At 32.7% G+C, this 22,090-nt stretch overlaps 1 protein-coding gene across 1 annotated transcript in view; it reads left to right on the forward strand.

The window, feature by feature from the left end:
* The first annotated feature begins 2,039 nt into the window (after positions 1–2,039).
* LOC126740487 (SID1 transmembrane family member 1-like) overlaps positions 2,040–22,090 on the forward strand; it is a 102,961-nt gene continuing 82,910 nt past the window's right edge. The window contains exons 1-2 of the mRNA XM_050446517.1: positions 2,040–2,508; positions 13,837–14,047. Of these exons, the coding sequence (XP_050302474.1) occupies positions 2,341–2,508; positions 13,837–14,047 (379 nt within the window). The 5' untranslated portion in view covers positions 2,040–2,340. The remainder of the gene's footprint in view (positions 2,509–13,836; positions 14,048–22,090) is intronic.

Genomic DNA, 22,090 nt, shown 5'->3' on the forward strand with positions numbered 1-22,090 from the left:
TTCTTCTTTGGGTACCTTCGACTCACGCGAGCATTTACAGAGATGAAGAAGATCCTTACATTTACAGGAACAAATATCAAACAAAACTTCACTTTGGCGCAAAAACAAGGCTTTCTTTTCTTCTGTCAACCTTTTTAGAGATTTAATGTGATTTTTGCACTTTCCGTGGTACGTTTTTAAAATCTGAATAGTTCGTGTGTGTGAGACCATAGGAATAGATGATTTTTGCCAAATATCTTCAATTTTTTGAGCCACTATATCTGCGATTTGAGAAAAAGACGGTTCTTTGTTACTTCCTTGTTGAATTTTAAGTTGTATTCTCGTCCATTCGTAAAACTTCATTACATCTTGGAAAGTTGGTAACACATTTTCTTTTAGTTCACCAATAGTTCCAAATATGGGACACTTGTACTTTATTCTTTTACTTTCCATACTATTTGGTAAGAAATTAGCGCAAAGTAAAGCTCTGATAAACAAAACAGATAACCACGACCGTACGCGTTCAGAGATTAATTCTCACTAAATGTAGCATTATAGTGACCGCGGCGCGATTGGCTGCAGTGACTAAACAGCATGCATTGCGTATTAAAAATAGATTCAAGGTCATGAAAGGTCTGTAAAAGAATAAAATAAATTAACTGTAAAGCAAACGTCTTAAATTAGATTTTTCAAGCCGGTAAAAGGACTCATGATGCTGTTTTTAGCTTTTTGGAGAGCGTCTATGTGTCCTTGAATTCTGGAGAGTCATCGGCGGCAGTGTTTTGTGATCTATCCAAGGCATTTGACTGTGTGGATCATGGAATACTGTTATCTAAGCTCGATAAATATGGTTTTAGAGGCGTAGCGTTGCGATGGCTTGAGTCCTATCTATCAAATCGTACTCAGAAGGTTACGATGTCTGGGCGTTTGTCTGCTTCTAGATCCCTAAAATGCGGCGTTCCCCAGGGTTCAGTGTTGGGACCACTGTTATTTTTACTGTATGTGGATGACTTGAGTTCATTGAAACTGCAGGGCAAGGTGGTTCAGTTTGCTGATGATACCACCATACTATGGAGCCATAAAAATTCTGATTATATTAAGACTTGTATCCTTGAAGACCTTCAGATTTTATCAGGGTGGTGTGCTTCCAACAGGCTCGTGTTTAATGTAAGAAAGACGTCTATTATGGGATTTAAGTGCGATGTTCAGGGTCTGATGTTTGATGAAAATTCCCTCTTGCAGAATAAAGAGTGCTGCAAGTTCCTAGGAATTACCATTGATGGTCGCCTTCGGTTTGAAGATCATATTTTACATTTAGCTGGGAAATTATCTTCTGGATGTTTCGCAGTAAGAATGGCAAAACAAGAGCTGGGAGGGGTGGTTGCACGTTCAGTGTACTTTTCACTTATTGAATCTCATATTCGGTATGGCTTGCCTTTTTGGGGTTTAACCAATAAGGGGCTACTTAACAATATCTTTGTTATTCAAAAAAAAGCAGTTAGATACCTGTGTTCTGCTAAGTTAAGAGATTCTTGCAAACTTGCAAATTGATTGTTTTATTTAGTTATCTTTAATTTAAGTATGTTCAAAAAGTTTTGTCTTCTTGTGTTTAATTTTGTTCATTGTTTTGTCAGTTTTTGAAATTGTATTTGTGTTTTGTTTTTTTAGCCTGTAGGATGCTTGTACACAAGATTATTCTAACGTAATATAGCACATTTTCTTTCTTTCTCTCTTTCTTTCTTTAGAATATAGGAATACTTGCAGTGTCTTGCAAGGTTTTTTACAAATTTGACGATAATGCGGCGGCCTTGCGCGGGCTCTTAGAGTTTAAATATTTCAATAATATTTTAAATGGTTGCTTTTGAAATGATAATACAACATAATTTTGCTATTAGAAAATAAACAATTTTTTTTCGACCCACTCTAGTGCGCACGGAGTGCTGCACTTTCATAGCAAATGGAAAACTCTAATAGATTAATAATTCTGCTTGAAGTGGAATCTTAGAAGCTCCCCTTTTATCATGTCTAAAGCTTTGGCAGTTCCTAACTTAACCTCACTCTTCATAGCTTTTTGTTTGATTATTTTGGTTTTGTTATGATTCATAATTCATAATAATAACTTCCAACTTTATCTATTTTTCTTTTATTTATTAAGTACCGAGTTGATAAGGAGTTTTTATGACGCCCGAGTAAAATAAATTCACATCAGTCTCATTTTTTTATATGTGGTGATTTTTGAAAAAATCAAAATTATATAATTGTGACTGGGGAATCCCCTGATAGTAAATAATTGAATACTAGCATGGAGGCATAGATGGTTTATTCCATGAACATTCTTTAGACTTAACTGCAGTGCCAAAAATGCTGAAAGTTGTGGTTTTAATTTTATTAATAAACTTTTCAAGCAGCATATCACATCTCAACTATACAGTGATCAAAACAGCAAGTTACTCAGATCCTCAACATGGAACAGTCAACAGCTCAGTGGAGTATATTTATAGGTTCTCTTATAACACAACCCAACTTCAGGTACATAAGCTAATTTATAATATATATATTTTATTAGGATTAATAAAAAACCAAGAATCCCATTTTAAAGTTACAGTATTGAATAAAGTAGATATAGAAGGTGATACTCATTTGCAAAAAGAGTTATTGAAAAATCAATTTTTAAAAATTATGGAAAATGGTTAAATGGGAGTGGATAAATACATTTATTCCAAGCTGAAATTTGATATATTTAATTTACAAGCTTGAAAATTATAATTTTCTCTAAAAATTAAAAGTTTTAAACTGAATTTTGGTCTTACTAAACATGTAAAACATGGGTCTTTTTTTTGTCTATAATATGGCTCATAAATTTATTGGTTTATCAAAAAGACAAGTTGGAGTATTTAAAAGTTTTAACTGGAATAAATAGATCAAGAGCAGTATAGATAAACCTATAAATATTATCACAAGCAACATCAACATTATAAGGGTGGAGATGTAAGTGAGCCTTGTAATTTCCGTCCAATTTCTATATTATCTACCCTCTCCAAGATAGGTGAAAAACTTGCAAAAATCAGAATTTTATCTTTTTTGCAACATAATTGCATTTTATCTGCAAATCAGTTTGGATTTCAAACGGGAAAAGGGACTCATGACCCTGTTTTCGGCTTTTTGGAGAGTGTCTATGTGTCCTTAAATTCTGGAGAGTCCGCGGCGGCAGTGTTTTGCGATTTATCCAAGGCATTTGATTGTGTAGATCATGGAATACTGCTGTCTAAGCTCAATAATTATGGCTTTAGAGGTGTGGCATTGCAATGGCTGGAATCCTATCTGTCTAATCGTACCCAAAGAGTTACAGTATCTGGATGTTTATCCGATTCCAGATCCCTTAAAACTGGAGTACCTCAGGGTTCAGTGTTAGGACCACTATTATTTTTGCTCTATGTAAATGATTTGGGTTCATTAAAACTGCAGGGCAAAGTGGTTCAGTTTGCTGATGATACCACCATTTTATGGAATCATAGATTCTGATAATGTTAGAGCCCAGGTTTTTAAGGATCTTAAGATTTTATCGGACTGGTGTGCTGCAAACAGACTTGTATTTAATGTGGGCAAAACCTTTATTATGGGATTTAAGTGTGACATTCAGGGCCTTATGTTTAGTGAAAACTCCCCCTTGCAAAACAAAGAAAGCTGTAAGTTCCTTGGTATTACCATTGATGGTCGCCTTCGCTTCGAAGATCATATCCTAAATCTTGCATCAAAATTATCCTCTGGATGCTTTGCAGTAAGAATGGCGGGGCATGAGCTGGGAGGGGTAGTTGCATGTTCAGTGTACTTTTCTCTTATTGAGTCCCACCTTTGTTATGGCTTTCCTTTTTGGGGTTTAAGCAACAAGGGATTATTAAACATAATTTTTGTGATTCAAAAAAAGGCAGTTAGATACCTATGTTCCTCTGGGTTAAGAGATTCTTGTAAACCTCTCTTTATATCTCAAAAAATCCTAACTCTTTTTTTCTCTTTTTATCTTAGAAACAGCTACTCTTATTCATAAATGTCCTAAACCTCCCTCTAACACTGGTCATATGACTCGCCATGTTAACGATTTTCCCTTACCAATCCCTACATCCTCCCTCACCAAGAACTCACTTATATACCTTAGCAAATAAATTTACAACCATGTTCCTCTATGTATCAGACAAATTTTAGAAGATTCAAAAAGGAATTAAAATCAGTTTTATTATTCAGGGCATATTATAGCCTTGACGATTTTTTTAATGATACCTTTTAACCTGTGCTCTGACATCATTTTAGTGTTTTAGTTTTGTTTCCTGTTAAATAATTTAATTTACTTCCTCTAAATTCTGTTCACTGAGAATGTTATTCCAATTCTGACATACAAAGAAGTCATTAACGGCAATAAAGTTAGCATTATGAAAGTCATATACTGAATTTCACATTCCTATGGACTATCAATTACATATATGTTTAATATCAATACAATATGCAACTTGATAACTATTTTCCAGCAACTTATCCATCATTTCAGCTACCTTCTGGTACCCTTGAGAATACTAGATCTAAGAATCTACTATGAATATTATTTACTTGCACAAGGTATTTGTACAAAAATGCATTATAAATAACTGATGCCTATAAATTAGGTAAAAAACCTGATACAGTGTTGGCTAAAAGTAGATGAATACATAATAAAAAAATAGTTCTTTAGCATTATTTTACTATGGCGATTTTTTTTTAAATATCTACTTGATTATGATATTTGTTCACAATTGAGTAAATAAAACAAGCATTCTTTTATATATGATAACTATGATAACATTTATTAGACAAAAAATATTAAAAAATTATTGGTTGGACAAAAATAGATGAACAAAACTAAATTAAATTCTACTAAGTTCCAAATTAAAAAAAAGATTCTTAAAAATATCTTTGAAAAAAACCTAAACTAATAGTTTGTATAATAACTCGTTTCTAATAATAACCAGTAAGCTTTTGACCTAATTTGTTGATCTAGTATTTCCTATAAGGTTTCAATCATTAATAGGCTTTCTCTCAATATTGAAAACTATAAAAACATGTCCATTTTTTTGCTAAAACATGAAATTAGCTTCAACTATACATTAAATAGTACAATTCTTTCTAACTGTGATTATGTTTGTGATCTGGGTGTCACTATTGACAAGAAGCTTAATTTTTGCAATCATATAGATAACATCATCAAAGTCATCTTTAAAATCTCTTGGTTTTATTATAAGATCTACATCAGACTTGTATCAAGTAGAATCATCTTATTTAATTCCTTAATAAAATTGTGATTAATTTATGAGGCTCCACTCTGGTATCCAAACTATACTGTTCACATTGTTAGACTTGAATCTGTTCATTGTAAATTTGTGAAACATATTGCTTTTAAAATTGATAAAATTTATCCTGAACAAGGATACGATCAGCACTTGTTACTCAGAAGATTCAATATACTTTCTTTTTATCAGGAAACCATTTGTGGAAGTTTGCTTTTTCTTTTCAAATTTTCAAATTATGTAATGGTCATATTAACTACCCAGAATTGCTAGCAGCTCTACACTGTGTTGTGTCTTACTTTCAAGTCACAATGTCAAAATATACTTTATTTACTAAGTTTACAAACTTGTGCTAAAAGCTTCCTAATCCTAAAATGTACAATACTAGTAGCTATTTGGTTAAACTTAAAACAGGATACAGAATCCATTTTAATTGTACATAGGAGCATATTTCATATCATCAAAGAAAAAACTAAAAAAAGAAGAAAAGAAAAGGCAAGAACTAACATAAAACAAGAATAAAAAAAATCTGATCAACAGATATATAATTAATTTTAAATATTAAAATAAGTTATTAAAATACTCTTCAATGCTGTAGTAAGCTTTTGGTAAGATTAATTCCTTTAGTTCCCTCCTAAACTTTTTAACAGTTCAGTAACAGGTCTGTAACAGTTCTAATCGAACAAGGAACATGATTAAATATCTTATGCCTAATAAATATAAGAGACTTTCTCGTAAGTGAGGAGGTGTGGATTGGAAGAGATAAGTTGTTTACTTGATGAGTATTATGACTGATGCAGGATGGTGGATTAACAGACCTATGTATGAGTGTAGCAGTTTCCAATATAAAGAGTGATAAAACTGAAAATTCTTTCAGCTACAAAAAGAGGTTTACAAGAGACTTTCAGACCAACACCACAAAGATACCTTAATGCTTTTTTCTGAATAGTAAAAATTATGTTGAGGAGTCCCTTGGAGCACAAACCCCAAAATGGCAAACCAGATAGTCAAAGTCAAAATCAAAATATAATTTATTTGCTAAGTTTTCAAACTTGTGCTAAAAGCTTCCTAATCCTAGAATTTATAATACTAGTATTTATTTGGTTATACAGGATACAGGACAAAAACAGAATACAGAATCGATTTTGATTGTACATAGAAGCATATTTTATATAATCAAAGAAAAAACCAAAAAAGAAAAGGCAAGAACCAACATAAAACAAGAATAATAAAAAAGAAAATAAATAAATAAATCTGATCAACAGATATATAATTAATTTTAAATATTAAAATGAGTCTTTAAAATACTCTTCAATGCTGTAGTAACCTTTGGTAAGATTAATTTCTTTAGTTCTCTCCTAAACTTTTTAAGGTCTGTAACAGTCCTAATCGAAAAAGGAATATGATTAAATATTTAACGACTAATAAATATAAGAGAGTTTCTCGTAAATGAGGACGTGGGGATTGGAAGAGATAAGTTGCCCACTTCATTATGACTGGTGCAGGATGGTGGACTTACAGACTTATGTATGAGTGTTGCAGTTTCCAATATAAAGAGTGAGAAAACTATTAAAATTCTTTCAGTTACAAAAAGAGGTTTACAAGAGACTCTCAGACCAACACCACACAGATACCTTAATGCTTTTTTCTGAATAGTAAAAATTATGTTAAGGAGTCCCTTGGAGCACAAACCCCAAAATGGCAATCCATAACAGATATGAGAGTCTATTAAGGCGAAATAAACTGAACGAGCAAACAACCCCTCCAACTCATGCCTGGCAACCCTGACTGCAAAACAACCAGAAGAAAGCTTAGCAGCGAGGCCCAAAACGTGGTTGTCAAACCTTAAACTCTCATCAATGAAGAGGCCGAGAAATCGACAATAATAGAGAATAATAAGTGATAGAGAGCTTAAGTCATTAACGTATAATAAAAATAAAATAGGACCTAACACTGACCCTTGAGGTACACCACATTTAAGGTGTGCTATTCCTGAAGAAAATCAAGATGCAGCAACCCTCTGGGTATGACCAGACAGGTATGACTTTAACCACCTTAAAGCCACTCCCGTAAATCCATAAAATCAAGCTTTGAGCAGTATTCCATGATTCACACAATCGAAGGCCTTGGACAGATCACAGAACAACTCTGCTGCAGCCTCCTTGGAGTTCATAGCTAGATACACACTTTCCAAGAATCTGAAAATGGCATCCTGTGTGCCTCTAGATGACTGAAATCTATAATGATTAGGACACAGCACATTGTATTTGGTCAAAAAAGAGACAATTATCTTTTTTGCAAGCCTCTCAAGAACCTTGGAGAGGGTAGACAAAATTGATATGGGACAGAAGTTAGAGGGTTGGTCCAAGCTACCACCTTTATAAAGAGGGATAATCATAGCTTCCTTTAACCAGGATGGGAACTCGCCCTGAAGCTATGACTGATTGATTGCCAAAACCAAAGCGCTCGCAGGCAGAAGTGACAGCAGATGTGAAAAGATATCATCAAATTGGTTGATAGCAATCCGATTAAGATACTGCAATGGATCGCCGTCACTGGAAACTGCTTCCAGTAACTTCTCAGCAATATTAGAAAAATAGTCATTGAAATCATTGAAATATCCCAAGTCCGGTTCAACCAACCGCCGGCGAGAAGACTGCCTGCATTCGTTAATTATTGACCAACTTTCCTTCTGTCTATTACTGGCCGAGTCTAAGCGCTCATTGTAATATAGTTTCTTTCTGACTTTTATCAGACGCCTCTAAATTTTCCGATAATTCTGAAAATAAGACCTGATGAATTGATTGTCAATAGATAATCGCAAATTTTGGGCAGATGTTTTTAGTCCCTTCACTAATATATCAAGTAGAAACATCTTACTCAATTCCTTAATAAAATCCCGATTACTTTATGCAGCTCCACTCTGGTACCTGTCCAAGTATACTGTTCACATTGTTAGACTTGAATCTGTTCAACGTAAATTGCTGAAATATATTGCTTTTAAAACTGATAAAATTTATCCCGAACAAGGATACGATCAGCACTTGTTACCCAGCAGATTCAATATGCTTTCCTTTCATCAGGAAACCATTTGTGGAAGTTTGCTTTTTCTTTTCAAATTATGTAATGGTCATATTAACTGTCCGGAATTGCTAGCAGCTCTACTCTTTGTTGTGTCTTACATTTAAGTCAAAATGTCAAAATATACTTTATTTACTAAGTTTACAAACTTGTGCTAAAAGCTTCCTAATCCTAGAATTTATATTACTAGTATTTATTTGGTTATACAGGATACAGGACAAAAACAGAATACAGAATCGATTTTGATTGTACATAGAAGCATATTTTATATAATCAAAGAAAAAACCAAAAAAGAAAAAAAGAAAAGGCGAGAACCAACATAAAACAAGAATAATAAAAAAAATAAATAAATAAATCTGATCAACAGATAGGTATATAATTAATTTTAAATATTAAAATGAGTCTTTAAAATACTCTTCAATGCTGTAGTAAGCTTTTGGTAAGATTAATTTCTTTAGTTCTCTCCTAAACTTTTTAAGGTCTGTAACAGTCCTAATCGAAAAAGGAACATGATTAAATATTTTACGACTAATAAATATAAGAGAGTTTCTCGTAAATGAGGAGGTGGGGATTGGCAGAGATAAGTTACCCACTTGATTATGACTGGTGCAGGATGGTGGTCTTACGGACTTATGTATGAGTGTTGCAGTTTCCAATATAAAGAGTGAGAAAACTGTTAAAATTCTTTCAATAAATTGCATTTAGATTCGTCACTAAAACACCCTCTTCCATTGATCCAAAGTCCAGTTCTTATGTTTCTTGGCAAACGATAATCTGGTCTGTGCCGGTCTTCTTGAAAACAGCTGTATTTCCACTAGTTTCCGCTGTGTGGTCCTCGCACTTATTGGCTGATATCTCATTGCCTTAATTTTGCCTTTTATTTTAATGGATAATAAAAACGGATTTTCTTTAGAAATTCTTTAAATCACTTTTTTTTTAATTTAAATCAACTTTTTTAGGGTGACCAGATTTGGATTTGGCTATAACATTCCCCTGTCATGAAATCTTTTTAAAATCTAATCGACGGCTGATCTTCCCATTTGAAATTGTCTTGAAATCTCAGATTGCAGGACTCTTTGGTAGACCTCAATTATTATGCTGCAGCTCTTTGAAAAACAATACTGCCTTGGATAATGGCGTAAAATCTAAACAACTATTTAGTGGCTAAACTGATACTGAAAGCAACACACAAGTTAAAAGTCTCAGTATATATGTTTTGCTCATCTACTTCTAGCCAGTCAAAAAAAGGCCAAACAATGTGTTTTATCTTATTGTCCGTTGCAAACACTTAATATTTGCTTTATGTTTATTATTCCTCAATTTAGAATATTTAGTTACATTGAGAGAAATTTGTTACTCCAAACAAAAAATATTAAAATTCCAGTTTTGTTTTAATTTTTGGTTTGTTCATCTACTTTTGACCAATACTGGATATACACTCACTCTGATTCCACACAGCATCAGGGATATTATAATTACCAGCCCAAATTCACTTGTGATTAGAACAAAATTCGATTCATCCACTACTTTCTACTCATCCACTACTTTACAATGTATTTCATTAACAGCTTCATCAGGATCTCAGATCAGGAAAGATTATAACATACACCAGTAATAAATCTTGTATTGGAAATTTTAAGAACAGGATCCAACTTCACTCCAGATTCTCTTCGTATCTTGTATTTATTCCTAATAGAATTTTGTGCGATTGAGCCGTTTAATAAAAAAAAATTGAAAAGTAAGAAGGTTCATGATTTTGAGTAAGTTTTTATCTAAGTATAACATAATATTTTTATTCCTGATAGTTTTATCCTCCAATTTAGTGAGAACAGAAGCATTAGCATTGTTTGCATTATTATGAATACACCATTGACTTTAAGTTTCTACTTCAGCATGGAGCTCATGAATCTACTTTAAAAAAATGTTTTTGCAATGCAGATGTTTGCTCAGAAATGTGTCCTCTAAATCAAGCCATCTATCAAGGTGAATGCCCATAAACTGATCTATGTCAGTGGTCTCACCTGAATTAGCCCCTTAAGTGATCTAGAGGATCACACTTGACTCCAAAAAGTGTCATTTTTCCAGCTGTTGGAATCTTAAGCCCATGCCATGACAAAGTTGTATTATCAGCAAATAGTGTAAGCTTTCATTCACTTCAATTGATCTCAAATTATTGACATATAATAAAAACTATAAAGGGCCAAGCACAACAACCATTTGTGTCCGATTTCCCAGTAAGATGCCATTCAATTAAGAGCAACATTACAGAATCCAATCAATGAAGTAAATGGCTTTTGAAATATCTCAGAATACTGCTGCCACAGAACCTCACCAATAGCCAAGGAACTTTAAAAATTGCCATTCTTCAGGAAACTAAATAGCATCATGTGTCCCCTCTGATTCCTGAAACTCAAACTGGCATAGAGTTATCGCCTTAATGTAATGAAGACAATTTTACATATGAACCTAAGATAAATAATTAGAATATTCTTTACATTCACCACCCTTATATTACCATAACTGACTTAACATAAGAGGGAAATATGCCTCTATTCCAACAAAAAATTATTGCACATACTAGAACCCCCAAAGCACAATTTGGTAATGTTAGAAGCATCTGTGCCAAGATGTCATCCTCACATTGAGATATTTTGTTCTATATATTTATTTCATTATAAAGCAAACCATAAACCAATCCAATGAATAAATGTATATAGTAGTTCTTGGAATCTGAATAGAAAAGATTGAAGAGTAAAATGGAACTAGAAGGTCTGATTATAATTAATATTTATATCACCTACTTAATTTAGAGTTTAGAGATAACTGTGTTAAAAAATTGTTTAATTTATATAAGAATGTGTAAAGCAAGCTGTTGGGGATCAATATAAATAAACTACTTACGACTTACTTCGTATAGCTTAGAAGACGCTAAGAAATCAAAAATCCAATTATATAATTAAATTTACATTATATATTAGATATCCCATAGAGCTATGAAATTGCTTAGTTTGTATTCAGATCCCTCAAATAATGTGTATGTCATTACAGGTGTCTATTATGCTGTTGTAAGATCTGTATTGCAGTATGCAGTGTGGTCACCATTCTATCAGTGCTACATCGATCTTCTGGAAAGGGTTCAAAGACGATTCTTAAGATTCATCGCCTACAAGTTGAATATTAATTATGATGACCTCTATGTGTTACTAAAACTCCCTAAATTAATAGACGAACTTATATAGATTTATGTACTTTATTTAAATTACTGAATGATATGATCAATTCTCCTAATCTCCTTGCATGAAAACTAGTCATGTACCTGTTAGGAGAAATACATATGAGGTAATGTTTGGAACACAATTTCATAGAACTAATTATGGTTTTAATAGGCCTCTTGATTGAATGTGTAGACTGGCTAATGATCTACCCCAAGAAAATTGATATCTTTCATATACATTTTTTGCAATTTAGGTCACAAAAAAAAAGATTCATAATTTAAATTTAAGTATATCTTTTTGTTTTTTGCTGGAGACAGTTTGTAGTACATTTGAAGATTGTTGTTGTCACAAAAAAATAGCTTGTGTTTTAATTTTAATTTATATTTCTATTGTACTATACCTAAAGGTTATTTATAATTTTTCTAATGTATTTGTAAAATACTAAGATCTCTATTTATTATATTTTTTTATATTTAAATTTTGTAGATGGGAATTCTGTCAATAAACTTTAATTTAATTAATTAATTGAATGAATTTACAAAAGAGAAAACTTTGATTGGCTTCCAATGAAAAGATAGAGACTCCTTAAAACTTTTTTCATATTAATATAATATTAATTTCATTGAAAATTCTTAGGTTTTGGGGAGAGTGCTCGCTCTCTAGTTCGGCAATATTTGACCGGTCGAACTCAGATAGTGAAGCTCAATGGGAAGCAATCCTCGGCTATGGAGCTCTCTTGCGGAGTACCACAAGGGTCTATTCTTGGTCCTCTATTCTTTACCCTGTATACGTGTCAATTGTGTAAGAGTCTTAAATATTCAAAAGTCCATCTATATGCCGACGATACACAGGTCTATTTCTCTTTTCCTCCTAACAAAATCTTAGAAGCTAATGATAAGGTTTCTTACGACCTTAACATGCTAGCAAAGGCATCGGAAAATCATTGTTTGAGTTTAAACCCAAGTAAATGTAAGGTTCTTCTTTTTGGTAGGTTGCATTCTAGAGACACATATGAGAAATTTGTTCAGATTAAATTGAATGGTCAACTAATAAATTGTAGTAATGTGGCTAGGAATTTTGGAGTTTTATTAGATGTTAAGTTGAGGTTCACTGAGCACATTGATCAATGTATTAAAAAAGCTTTTATTAACCTTAAGCTACTTTATAGTCAAAGGCAGCTCCTTAATAAGGAACTAAAAAAAGTTTTATGTGACAGTCTTGTATTGTCCCATTTCACTTACTGTGATGTTTTGTATGGCCCCTGCCTTTTGATAAGTGATATAAAAAGAATACAGTACATTCAAAATTGTTGTGTAAGGCTAATTAATGGAATGCGAAAATTTGATAGAGGTGTGAGTACTGAGTTACGCTGGATGAGAGGGCTAAATATGAGTGAAAGGAGGTTACTACATAGTCTTGTTCTCTTTAATAAAATTGTCTTTAAAAAATGTCCTAATTACCTTTATCAGAAAATTAAGTTTAGATATGACGCTCATGTTTTGGACTTAAGAAATAAGCATTTTATTACACCTCCTCTTCATAAAACTGTTTTATTTGAGAGGAGCTTTAGTTACTGTATTTATCTACAATATAATAAAATTCCTCCTGATTTAAAATATATTTCACCTTTTATATTTAAACGAAAAATAAGCAGTTATATTACTGATCTCTGTTAGCCTATAGTGTTGTTAAATATCTATTCTTTAACTTATTGTAAATTTCATAAGTCTGTGTGGTTATCAAACGTTGTAATGTTAATCGGTTGTGCATATAGGCAGTTAGAACTTAATATTTTGTAACTATGTAATTATTTAAGATACATTTTGAAATTCTTTGTAATATCTAACCTCAAGTTGATTTGTATGGTTAAGCTAGGAAGTAAGCTTCTACTTCGCCATTTAGAATTTACCAATTGTAAATTTTAATAAAGACATTATTATTATTATTATTATTATTATTATTAACTAGAAAAGTGGCTTTTTAATTTCTTTTAACAAATATATAAATTATTGTATTTTTTTGGATGAAAATACATTTTAGTTTTTTAAAGCTTTTTCATTACGTAAAATTAAGTATTACAAAATATATCAAATATTCATTTAAACAAGCAATTTTTGTCAGAAAATACTGCTTATAAATATTTGATTTTCATTCATGGTAATAATGAGCTTGATAACTGCATTTCTATACCTAATTATGCTTCTGTCTAAAGTATGCTAATTTTATTATTTTTGGTTTGCTACATTTAGCTTAGTGGTAAGCTAGGAGTGCCGCCGAGAGTAAAAGTCACTTCAACAACAGCCTCCATAGACACCCCTCTGATGGTCACTACAAGACAGCCAAAGCAGCTCCTATCGTGGAAGTTGCCTCTTTCAGTGGAAACTACCAATGCCGAACTAGTTTATATGAATACAGCTAGGACTCTGTGCTATGATATTCTGGATCCCATCATTTTAAGTTGTAAGTTTTGTATATTGTTTTTGTAGGTTGTGGTGCATAACTAGGAAAAGTTCAGGGCAAACCGACCCAAAATGTCAAAAAAATCTAATTTGTTTATATAGATGAGTGATTGTTGAAAGGAAAACTGCTGATACTAATTAAAAAATGCAAAATACTAATTAAAACTTTCTTATTGATGATTAAGAAAAATCTTTCGGATATTGCACTTTGCTCAATAAGGATTCAATGTTATATTGGTTTTCATTTCAGTTTGGCTTTTGAAAGCAATATTTTTTTGCTTTCAATTTGCATTTCACTGAAAATGTTGGTAGATGTACTTTAGCTTTGTATCCCTTGGATTAGGAGCATCAAAAATAAATTGCTACAATTTTATGAAAACACCATTGAGGTTAACTTGCAAATAGGTTTACCGTACTATTATGAAGCAACTAAGATAATTTTTTTTTCAAATATAATATAAAACATTTTAACTCCTTTTAACATTTTTTCTCCAGCATAGTTCAGAGCGCAGGGCGAGATATCCCAATTTCAAATAATAATCCACTTGATTATCTTACAGCAAGAGCATTATTTCATTATCTTTTTCTGAGGTAGCTTTAAATGAGGTAAGGCATGTAATTAATACCAAGCCGTGATATAAAGTGGGGCTCTTAAGTGTCCTCCCTCCTCTTATGTTTTGAATGCGTTTATACAGGGTGTTTGGAAGGTGAGTAGCCAACCGGAAATGGTGAATAGGTGAGGTTACTGGCTATTTAAAACGCATCGTATTTTTTTGTTTTTCCTCAAATTTAAGGAGTAATATATTTTTTCCTTTTTTTATTAGATTTTCCCCATTTTTTTACTTTAACCTTCAATTTTTTTTTTAATTTTTGGCCAAAATGGTGCACAATTAATTTTATTTTAAAGACTAATGTTGTCTCATTCAGATTTAGGTAATAACTGAGAAAAATATTTAAAGATAAACTAATAGTGGAGTAACAAACTTCCTCAAATCAATAAAAAAAATGTTACGTCCATTTTACAATGGAAAAAATAATAATAAAAAAAAGTTGTGGGGTTTTAAAATGTGTTAAAAAACTTCTCTAGTTAATAGTCTTTCTAACGACATGCCACATGTATTAAAAATAATTAGGTAACTTACAAAAAACAAATAACTTTGTCTTTAAGGACGCGTGAACCAATTTCTTGAAAGCAACCTAATTGAGCAGGTATAAACTTATGTCTCTTTCTAACACTGCTAAATCTGTTGCGCTATCTCTTTCTCCGTTCTCAAACAGCTAAACCTATTGTGCCCTTTCGTTTCCATGACCTTTTCCTTTACAGGTTGATTAAAAAAAAGATATTTTTTACTTCAAATCGTTTATTTATAAGTCTTGCTCAAATTGATGGCCATTATTTCTAATAGACGCTTCACATCGCTTTCTTATTTCTATTGAGAAAATGTAGAACCCCGTTCAAGAGTTCGGGCAGATCATTTAATAAAAAATCTAGATAATTATACCCATGCAAATTATCCGGTAAATAATGTGGACCAATAAGGGTATTACCAAAGGCCTGCCCAAACGTTTACTGAGAGTTTCCTTTGAAAGGACACGACTTTGTTCAGTTTTGAGTTTTCTTCTTTTGGGGCCCAATAATGCAAATTATGAAAGTTGGTAATTCCCTCCCTTGAAAACTTGGATTCATCTGTCCGCAGTATGTTTTTCAAGAAATCGCGGTTATCCGCGTCCATATGTAGCAGGAGGGGGCAAAACTGAATGCGTCTTTGGTAGTCGTTTTCTTCAAGATCTTGCACGGGAGTGTAATGAAAGGGATGTTTTCCGTTGGCATGAAGAACAGACCAGACCTTCCATACACTTAGGTTTAGATTGGCAACTACAGTCCGGATGCTCGTTGTGGGATCTTCGTCAAAAGCTTCCAGAATTCGTTCGTTATCAGCAACATTACGTTGTCTGCGAACTCGAGGTTCACGGCGATTTAGACTACCAGTTTCTCTTAAGCGTCTAAAGGTCCTTTCAAAAGTATGACGATTAGGTTGGCGTCTATTGGGAAAACGCTCTTGGTAAATTCTTTTTGCTTCTCGTCCATTTCCAGGAGCTCTACCATATGCCATTAGGATATCGGCGTACTCCTCGTTTGTAAAGGCACCAGCCATAGGCAACAGTAACAATAAAACAAAGTTAACGAAAACGAACAAAACTTAACGAAAATGAACAACAAAAACAATATGCGTAGAGCGGAGTTAGAAATACGTGAAGTAGCGGAGAAAGATAAGTCTCGAATAAATAATACTCGTATTATGGATAGTGACAGGTAACAGTTTAAGGTAGCGGGGCACAAAGGGAGTGCCGAATGATAAGAGATTATAGCGTAACAGGTTTAGCTGTGTTAGAACGAGGCATAAGTTTATACCTGCTCAATTAAGTTGCTTTCAAGAAATTGGTTCATGCGTCCCTGAAGACAAACTTATTTGTTTTTCGTAAGTTACCTGATTATTTTTGTTACATGTGGCATGTCGTTAGAAAGACTATTAACTAGAGAAGTTTTTTAACACATTTTAAAACCCCACAACTTTTTTTACTATTATTTTTTCCATTGTACAGTTGACGTAAAATTTTTTTCTATTGATTTGAGGAAGTTTCTTACTCCATTATTAGTTTCTCTTTAAATATTTTTCTCAGTTATTACCAAACCTGAATGAGACAATATTAGTCTTTAAAATAAAATTAATTGTGCGCCATTTTGGCCAAAAATGAAAAAAAAAATGAACGTTAAAGTAAAAAAACGGGGAAAATCCAATAAACAATGGAAAAAATATATCACTCCTTAAATTTGAGGAAAAACAAAAAAATACTATGCGTTTTAAATAGCCAGTAACCTCACCTATTCACCATTTCCGTTTGGCTACTCACCTTCCAAACACCCTGTATAAAAATTTGAAATTTGGCACACATCATTAGCAACCTTAATACTACTCTTTGGTCCCTAGCTCATTTTGCAAACTTCAAAATGGCGGCGGGACTCCATTTTGAAAAATAAAATTAAATAGAAAGAGGGGTAATGCTATACATCGTTTGAAAGGTCCCACTGAATGCTTTATGGTTCGAGAGTATTAAATTACTTCTACCCATAGCAAACTGGCAGCCTTTCAAAATCTTATTTTTCGCATTTTTATTTTCTTTACTACTACTTTAAAAGCGAATAATACCGAAAGGAGAGAATAAAAGTAAAATTTTAAGTATACCTTGATTTAATTAAGAATGCCTGATCCACGTCTCCTTGCTGAAAAAATTTAAATTATATTTATTTACGTTGGAAATCGTCATGTACATGAGACGGAAGCAATTTTTAATGTTACCTTTCCGTACCGTCTAGCATGTCGAAAGTATATTCGCGAGGTAATTCAGAAATTTACCGAGACGGGTAGTGTTGCCGGTAGGAAGAATCCAGGGCATTCCAGCTATCCAGAAGAAAAACAGGTGGATATTATAGTAGCTATGGTAAGATATCCACAACAGTCTGCTTCCACACTGCTGGTGAAACGTGTGATGTATCTTCTGCTACGGTGAAAAGGCTACTTAAAAAACATAAATTTCCGTATAAAATTCAAATGGTTCATCAATTGACAGAAGATGATCCTGATCGATGTATGGAATTCTGCGAAATAATGACCGAGAGAACAGGACGCCAGCTTGCTTATGTGAACTTTGTGTCAGTGATGAATGGACTTTTTTTTGAATGGTAATGTTCATAAACCAAATGTCCGTTATTGGAGCGACGTAAATATTTCGAAAAACACACACACAATACCCAGAAAAAATAAATGTGTGGGCTGGCATATTAGGGAATCACATTGTTGGACCCCTCTTTTTTTAGATTTACAAAATTTTACAGAGGACCTTTACTTAAACATGTTGAAAAATGCAGTAGAAACACTGATCCGTGAGAATATTGAAGACAATCCTCATGAATTTGAGTTGAGAGGAAACAGTTTTTCAACAAGATGTGGCACCGCCTCACTTTAGCACAAATGTTAGAGAATATTTGACTAATACTTACCTTAATTGGTGGATTGGTCGTCGAGAGCTCACCGAGTGGCCAGCCAGGTTGCCCGATCTTATACCTCTGGACTTTTTTTATGGGGCTACTTGAAACAAAAAGTCACCCAGCCAGAATCTATCTTCGACCTACGTCAATGAATAATTCATTCATGTCGCAATATTGATGTTGCCACTTTCCAAAATGTTCGTGAAGAGTTCTCCAATAAATTAATTTACTGTCTTGAAGTTAATGGTGCACACTTTCAACATCTTTTGTAGTGAAATAGTTGCATTTCTGTGTTACCTAAAGTTTAATTACTTGAAATGGAAATAAAAATGTGAAAAGTAATATTTTGAAAGGCTGCCATTTTCCAATGGGAGGAAGTAATGACTAAATATTCTAGAACCATAAAGAATTTAGTGGAAGTTTTCAAACGGTGTATCGCATGACCCCCCTTTTTATTTAGTTTTATTTTTTAAAATGGCATCCCGCCGCCATTTTGAAGTTGATGAGCTAGGGACCAAAAGTAGTATTTAGATTGCAAATGATGTGGGCCAAATTTCTAATTTTTATATAAACACATTCAAAAGATAAGAGAAGGTGGGGACAATTAAGAGCCGTACTGTATATGGGTTAAACACTTAAAAGTTAAAGACTTTTAAAAACTGCCTACTAATTCCTTTGTCTAAGCTAATAAATCTTTGTTTTAAACAGAATACTTTTCCTGAAGTTCTCAAAGTGACCGTTGTGGTACCAATTTTTAAAAAGGGTGACCTTTTATTGCCAGAAAATTACCGGCCAATATCACTTTTGCATATAATATCTAAAATACTAGAAAAGTGCATGGCCATTAAAATTTGTGAATTTTTTGGGACAAATAGTATCTTCTCCCAGTGCCAGTTTGGGTTTAGAGAGCATAGGAATACTGTCCAGGGCATCCTACATCTTGTTGTTTGATATAATAGAGGCATTTCATAATTATCAGTACAATTCAGTCTTTGAATGTGTCGATCATGGTATCTTTCTTCAAAAACTTAAATGCTATAACTTCAGTCCTAATAGTAATCACAATATAAAACTCGTAGAGTCTTATCTTTAATCTAGATCTCAGGTAGTAGAGGTCGCGGGTGTGACATTAACAAAAAAAATTATAAGCCTTGGAGGGCCACAAGGATCAGTTCGGGGGCCCATCTCTTTCTGTATACATAAATGACCTTCCTGAGAAGGAAACTCTTGTAAAATTCACTCTCTTTGCTGATGACACAACTGCGTATGCTGCAGATTTATTATACAGGGTGTCTCACGACGAATAGATGCGATCGATATCTCAGAAACTAATTTTTCAAAAATTTTGAAAATTTGGCAACATGGCACAGTCGATGGGGACCACACAACTAAAATATTTTGACAGTTGTGACGTTTCCGGTTATACCGGAAGTAGGTGACAACTTCGTTATTTTAAATGGGACACCCTGTTTATTTTTACATTTTTGGCTTCCACGTGAAATTCTAGGTATATTTTGTTTGAAATTCTAGGACATTATATCCTATATCTAAGTGTAACCGTTTTTGACATATTTTTAATTTTATGTGAAAAAGTATGTTTATAAGCCCTAACATAATTACCGATTACTCCCTTTTAGTAGCCTTTATTTATTGGTTAGTTTCGGTTTTATTTTAAAGGAAGGACCACTTTAAAAGACTATTTTAATATTGGCTTAAAAAAAGATTTAGAGGGGTCAAAAACTAAGCATTAAAAGCATTAAAAATTAAAATGAAAAAATCATTAAAAGTCAATTTTTTTTAAATGGAAATCCCTTATTTTTATAATTTTTTCATAAAGATAAGTAAAAATAAGGTTAACTTTATATAAGGTTATCTAGTCCAAAAATTGATAGTTACTATTAAAAAAAATTGACTTTTAATGATTTTTTCATTTTAATTTTTATTGCTAGATTTCGACCCCCCTGTATCGTTTTTTTTAGTTAAATATTAAAATAGTCTTTTAAAGTGGTCCTTCCTCTCAAATAAAACCGAAATTAACAAATAAATAAAGGCTACTAAAAGGGAGTAATCGGCAATTATGTTAGGGCTTATAAACATAGCTTTTAACATGAAATTAAAAATATGTCAAAAACGGTTACACTTAGGTACAGTATACTCGCGGTAACGTGAACTTACTATTTTATGAACAACTCATTAATGTGAACATGTGTTCTATATTCGAACATGTAATGTGTTCTATAGTGTGAACAAACCCATATTTCGATAATGTGAATTTTAAGAAATCTTTAGTAATCCTGTTTAGACTTGTCTAGGCTTGTTAGTGGATATTGGGTTTACGCATTTGAAACGTTGTTTGGTCATTTAGTTGATGTTTATTAGATAAGAGAGAGTGTCGCATCTTGCGCAGTGGCCTTTTAAAATGGTTAAAATTAATAAGAATATAATAATTAAAACCTGTGAGCATCATTTAAATAATTTTATAATTTTTAATACGTTAAATAAATTCAAAATAGTCCAAAATAATCAAAATAAATCATAAAAATAGAATAAACACCTTGTAAAACAACTGGGCGCTTGGGCGACTCCAAAGTAGAGATGGTGACGTGTAGACCTGAAATAATAAAAGTAACCTGAGCACACTTATTCCCGTAAAATTAATTAATAATAAAAATATTAGGCAAAACTCATTAATATGAAAAATATGAATTAATATGTTTTAAACTTGCTCAGTGATTTTACTTTTACGATAACCATTTAATTCATGTTCACCAACATTTAACCACTTAACTTAAATGTCCCAGTAACGACAACGTACTGATATTGAATGATATACAATCGTTCAATATGCCAAAACGTGAGCACTACATTACTCACAAACCGTAGCCAAAATGCTACCAAAAACATTATCATAAAATATGAGATTGAGACAGCAATCTCCGATCTAGACCACCTGACGATAACACACTTTGTACTGAGGGGTACAATGGACACCAAAACGCGAGGGTCCTCTCCAAAGTACCACATACTCTCCAAATACAAAGCCTTGTTAAATACAACGAGCAGTGCAATGGTCCCAGACCAGCTCAGTATCTTAACAAGAAACAATAAACAATCGTCACAACAACACAAGCAAGACAAACAACAATCGGTCATTAAAATATTTCATTATTCACATTTTTAATTAAAAAGGTAAAATATCGGTGTAATCAATAAGATAGAAATAAGCATACTCTGTGATAACACTCACCCTCTCTTGTAGTAAAACACTACACCAAACCAACACAGCTTATTTCACGTCGCAACACCCTTTATTGTTTTTATTAAATAACTTCACTCTTTAGTGACCAAAACTCAAATAAATTTTATAAACCAAATATTTATCTCACTCTTTTATCGAAACCCATAAAAATAATTCCCGAGGGGAAACGCTAAGTGTAAACCGTATTTGGTTACTTACGGTACCGCTGAGCTAGCTTTAGTTTTGTAAATATCCTGGACCTCTTTTCGGTCAGACCGATAAATTTCATCTTAATGACTAAGAAAAATATTTCAATTCTTTAGAAAATAAACAGGGTCTTACAAGAAGTGTTTAACTTTTTATAAGAAATCAAAAATTTTGGAAGAGCACAAAAATGGTATGAGTGTTACTGCACTAGCAAAGAAATATCAAATAGCAAAATCAACTATTTGTGCAATTAAAAATAAAGAAGAAAAAATTCTAAAAGTTGTTGAAGAGAGTTTAAGACCTAATAAAATAAAAAAAAATGCACTTTAAAAAATGCAGAAAACCCCAAGATGGAAACTTTGCTGTATAAATGGTTTACCAAACAGCGTGAACGAAATTTGCCAGTTACGGGTAATATGCTTAAAGAAAAGGCGCTAGATTCACATAGAAAATTAAAACTCAACGATAAATTTAATGCAAGCAATGGATGGCTTCAAAAATTTAAATGGCGATATGGTATAAGACTGCTTAAAATTGCAGGTGAAAAGTTG

Source organism: Anthonomus grandis, chromosome 9, assembly GCF_022605725.1.
Source record: "Anthonomus grandis grandis chromosome 9, icAntGran1.3, whole genome shotgun sequence".
NCBI classification, from domain to species: Eukaryota; Metazoa; Arthropoda; class Insecta; order Coleoptera; family Curculionidae; genus Anthonomus; species Anthonomus grandis.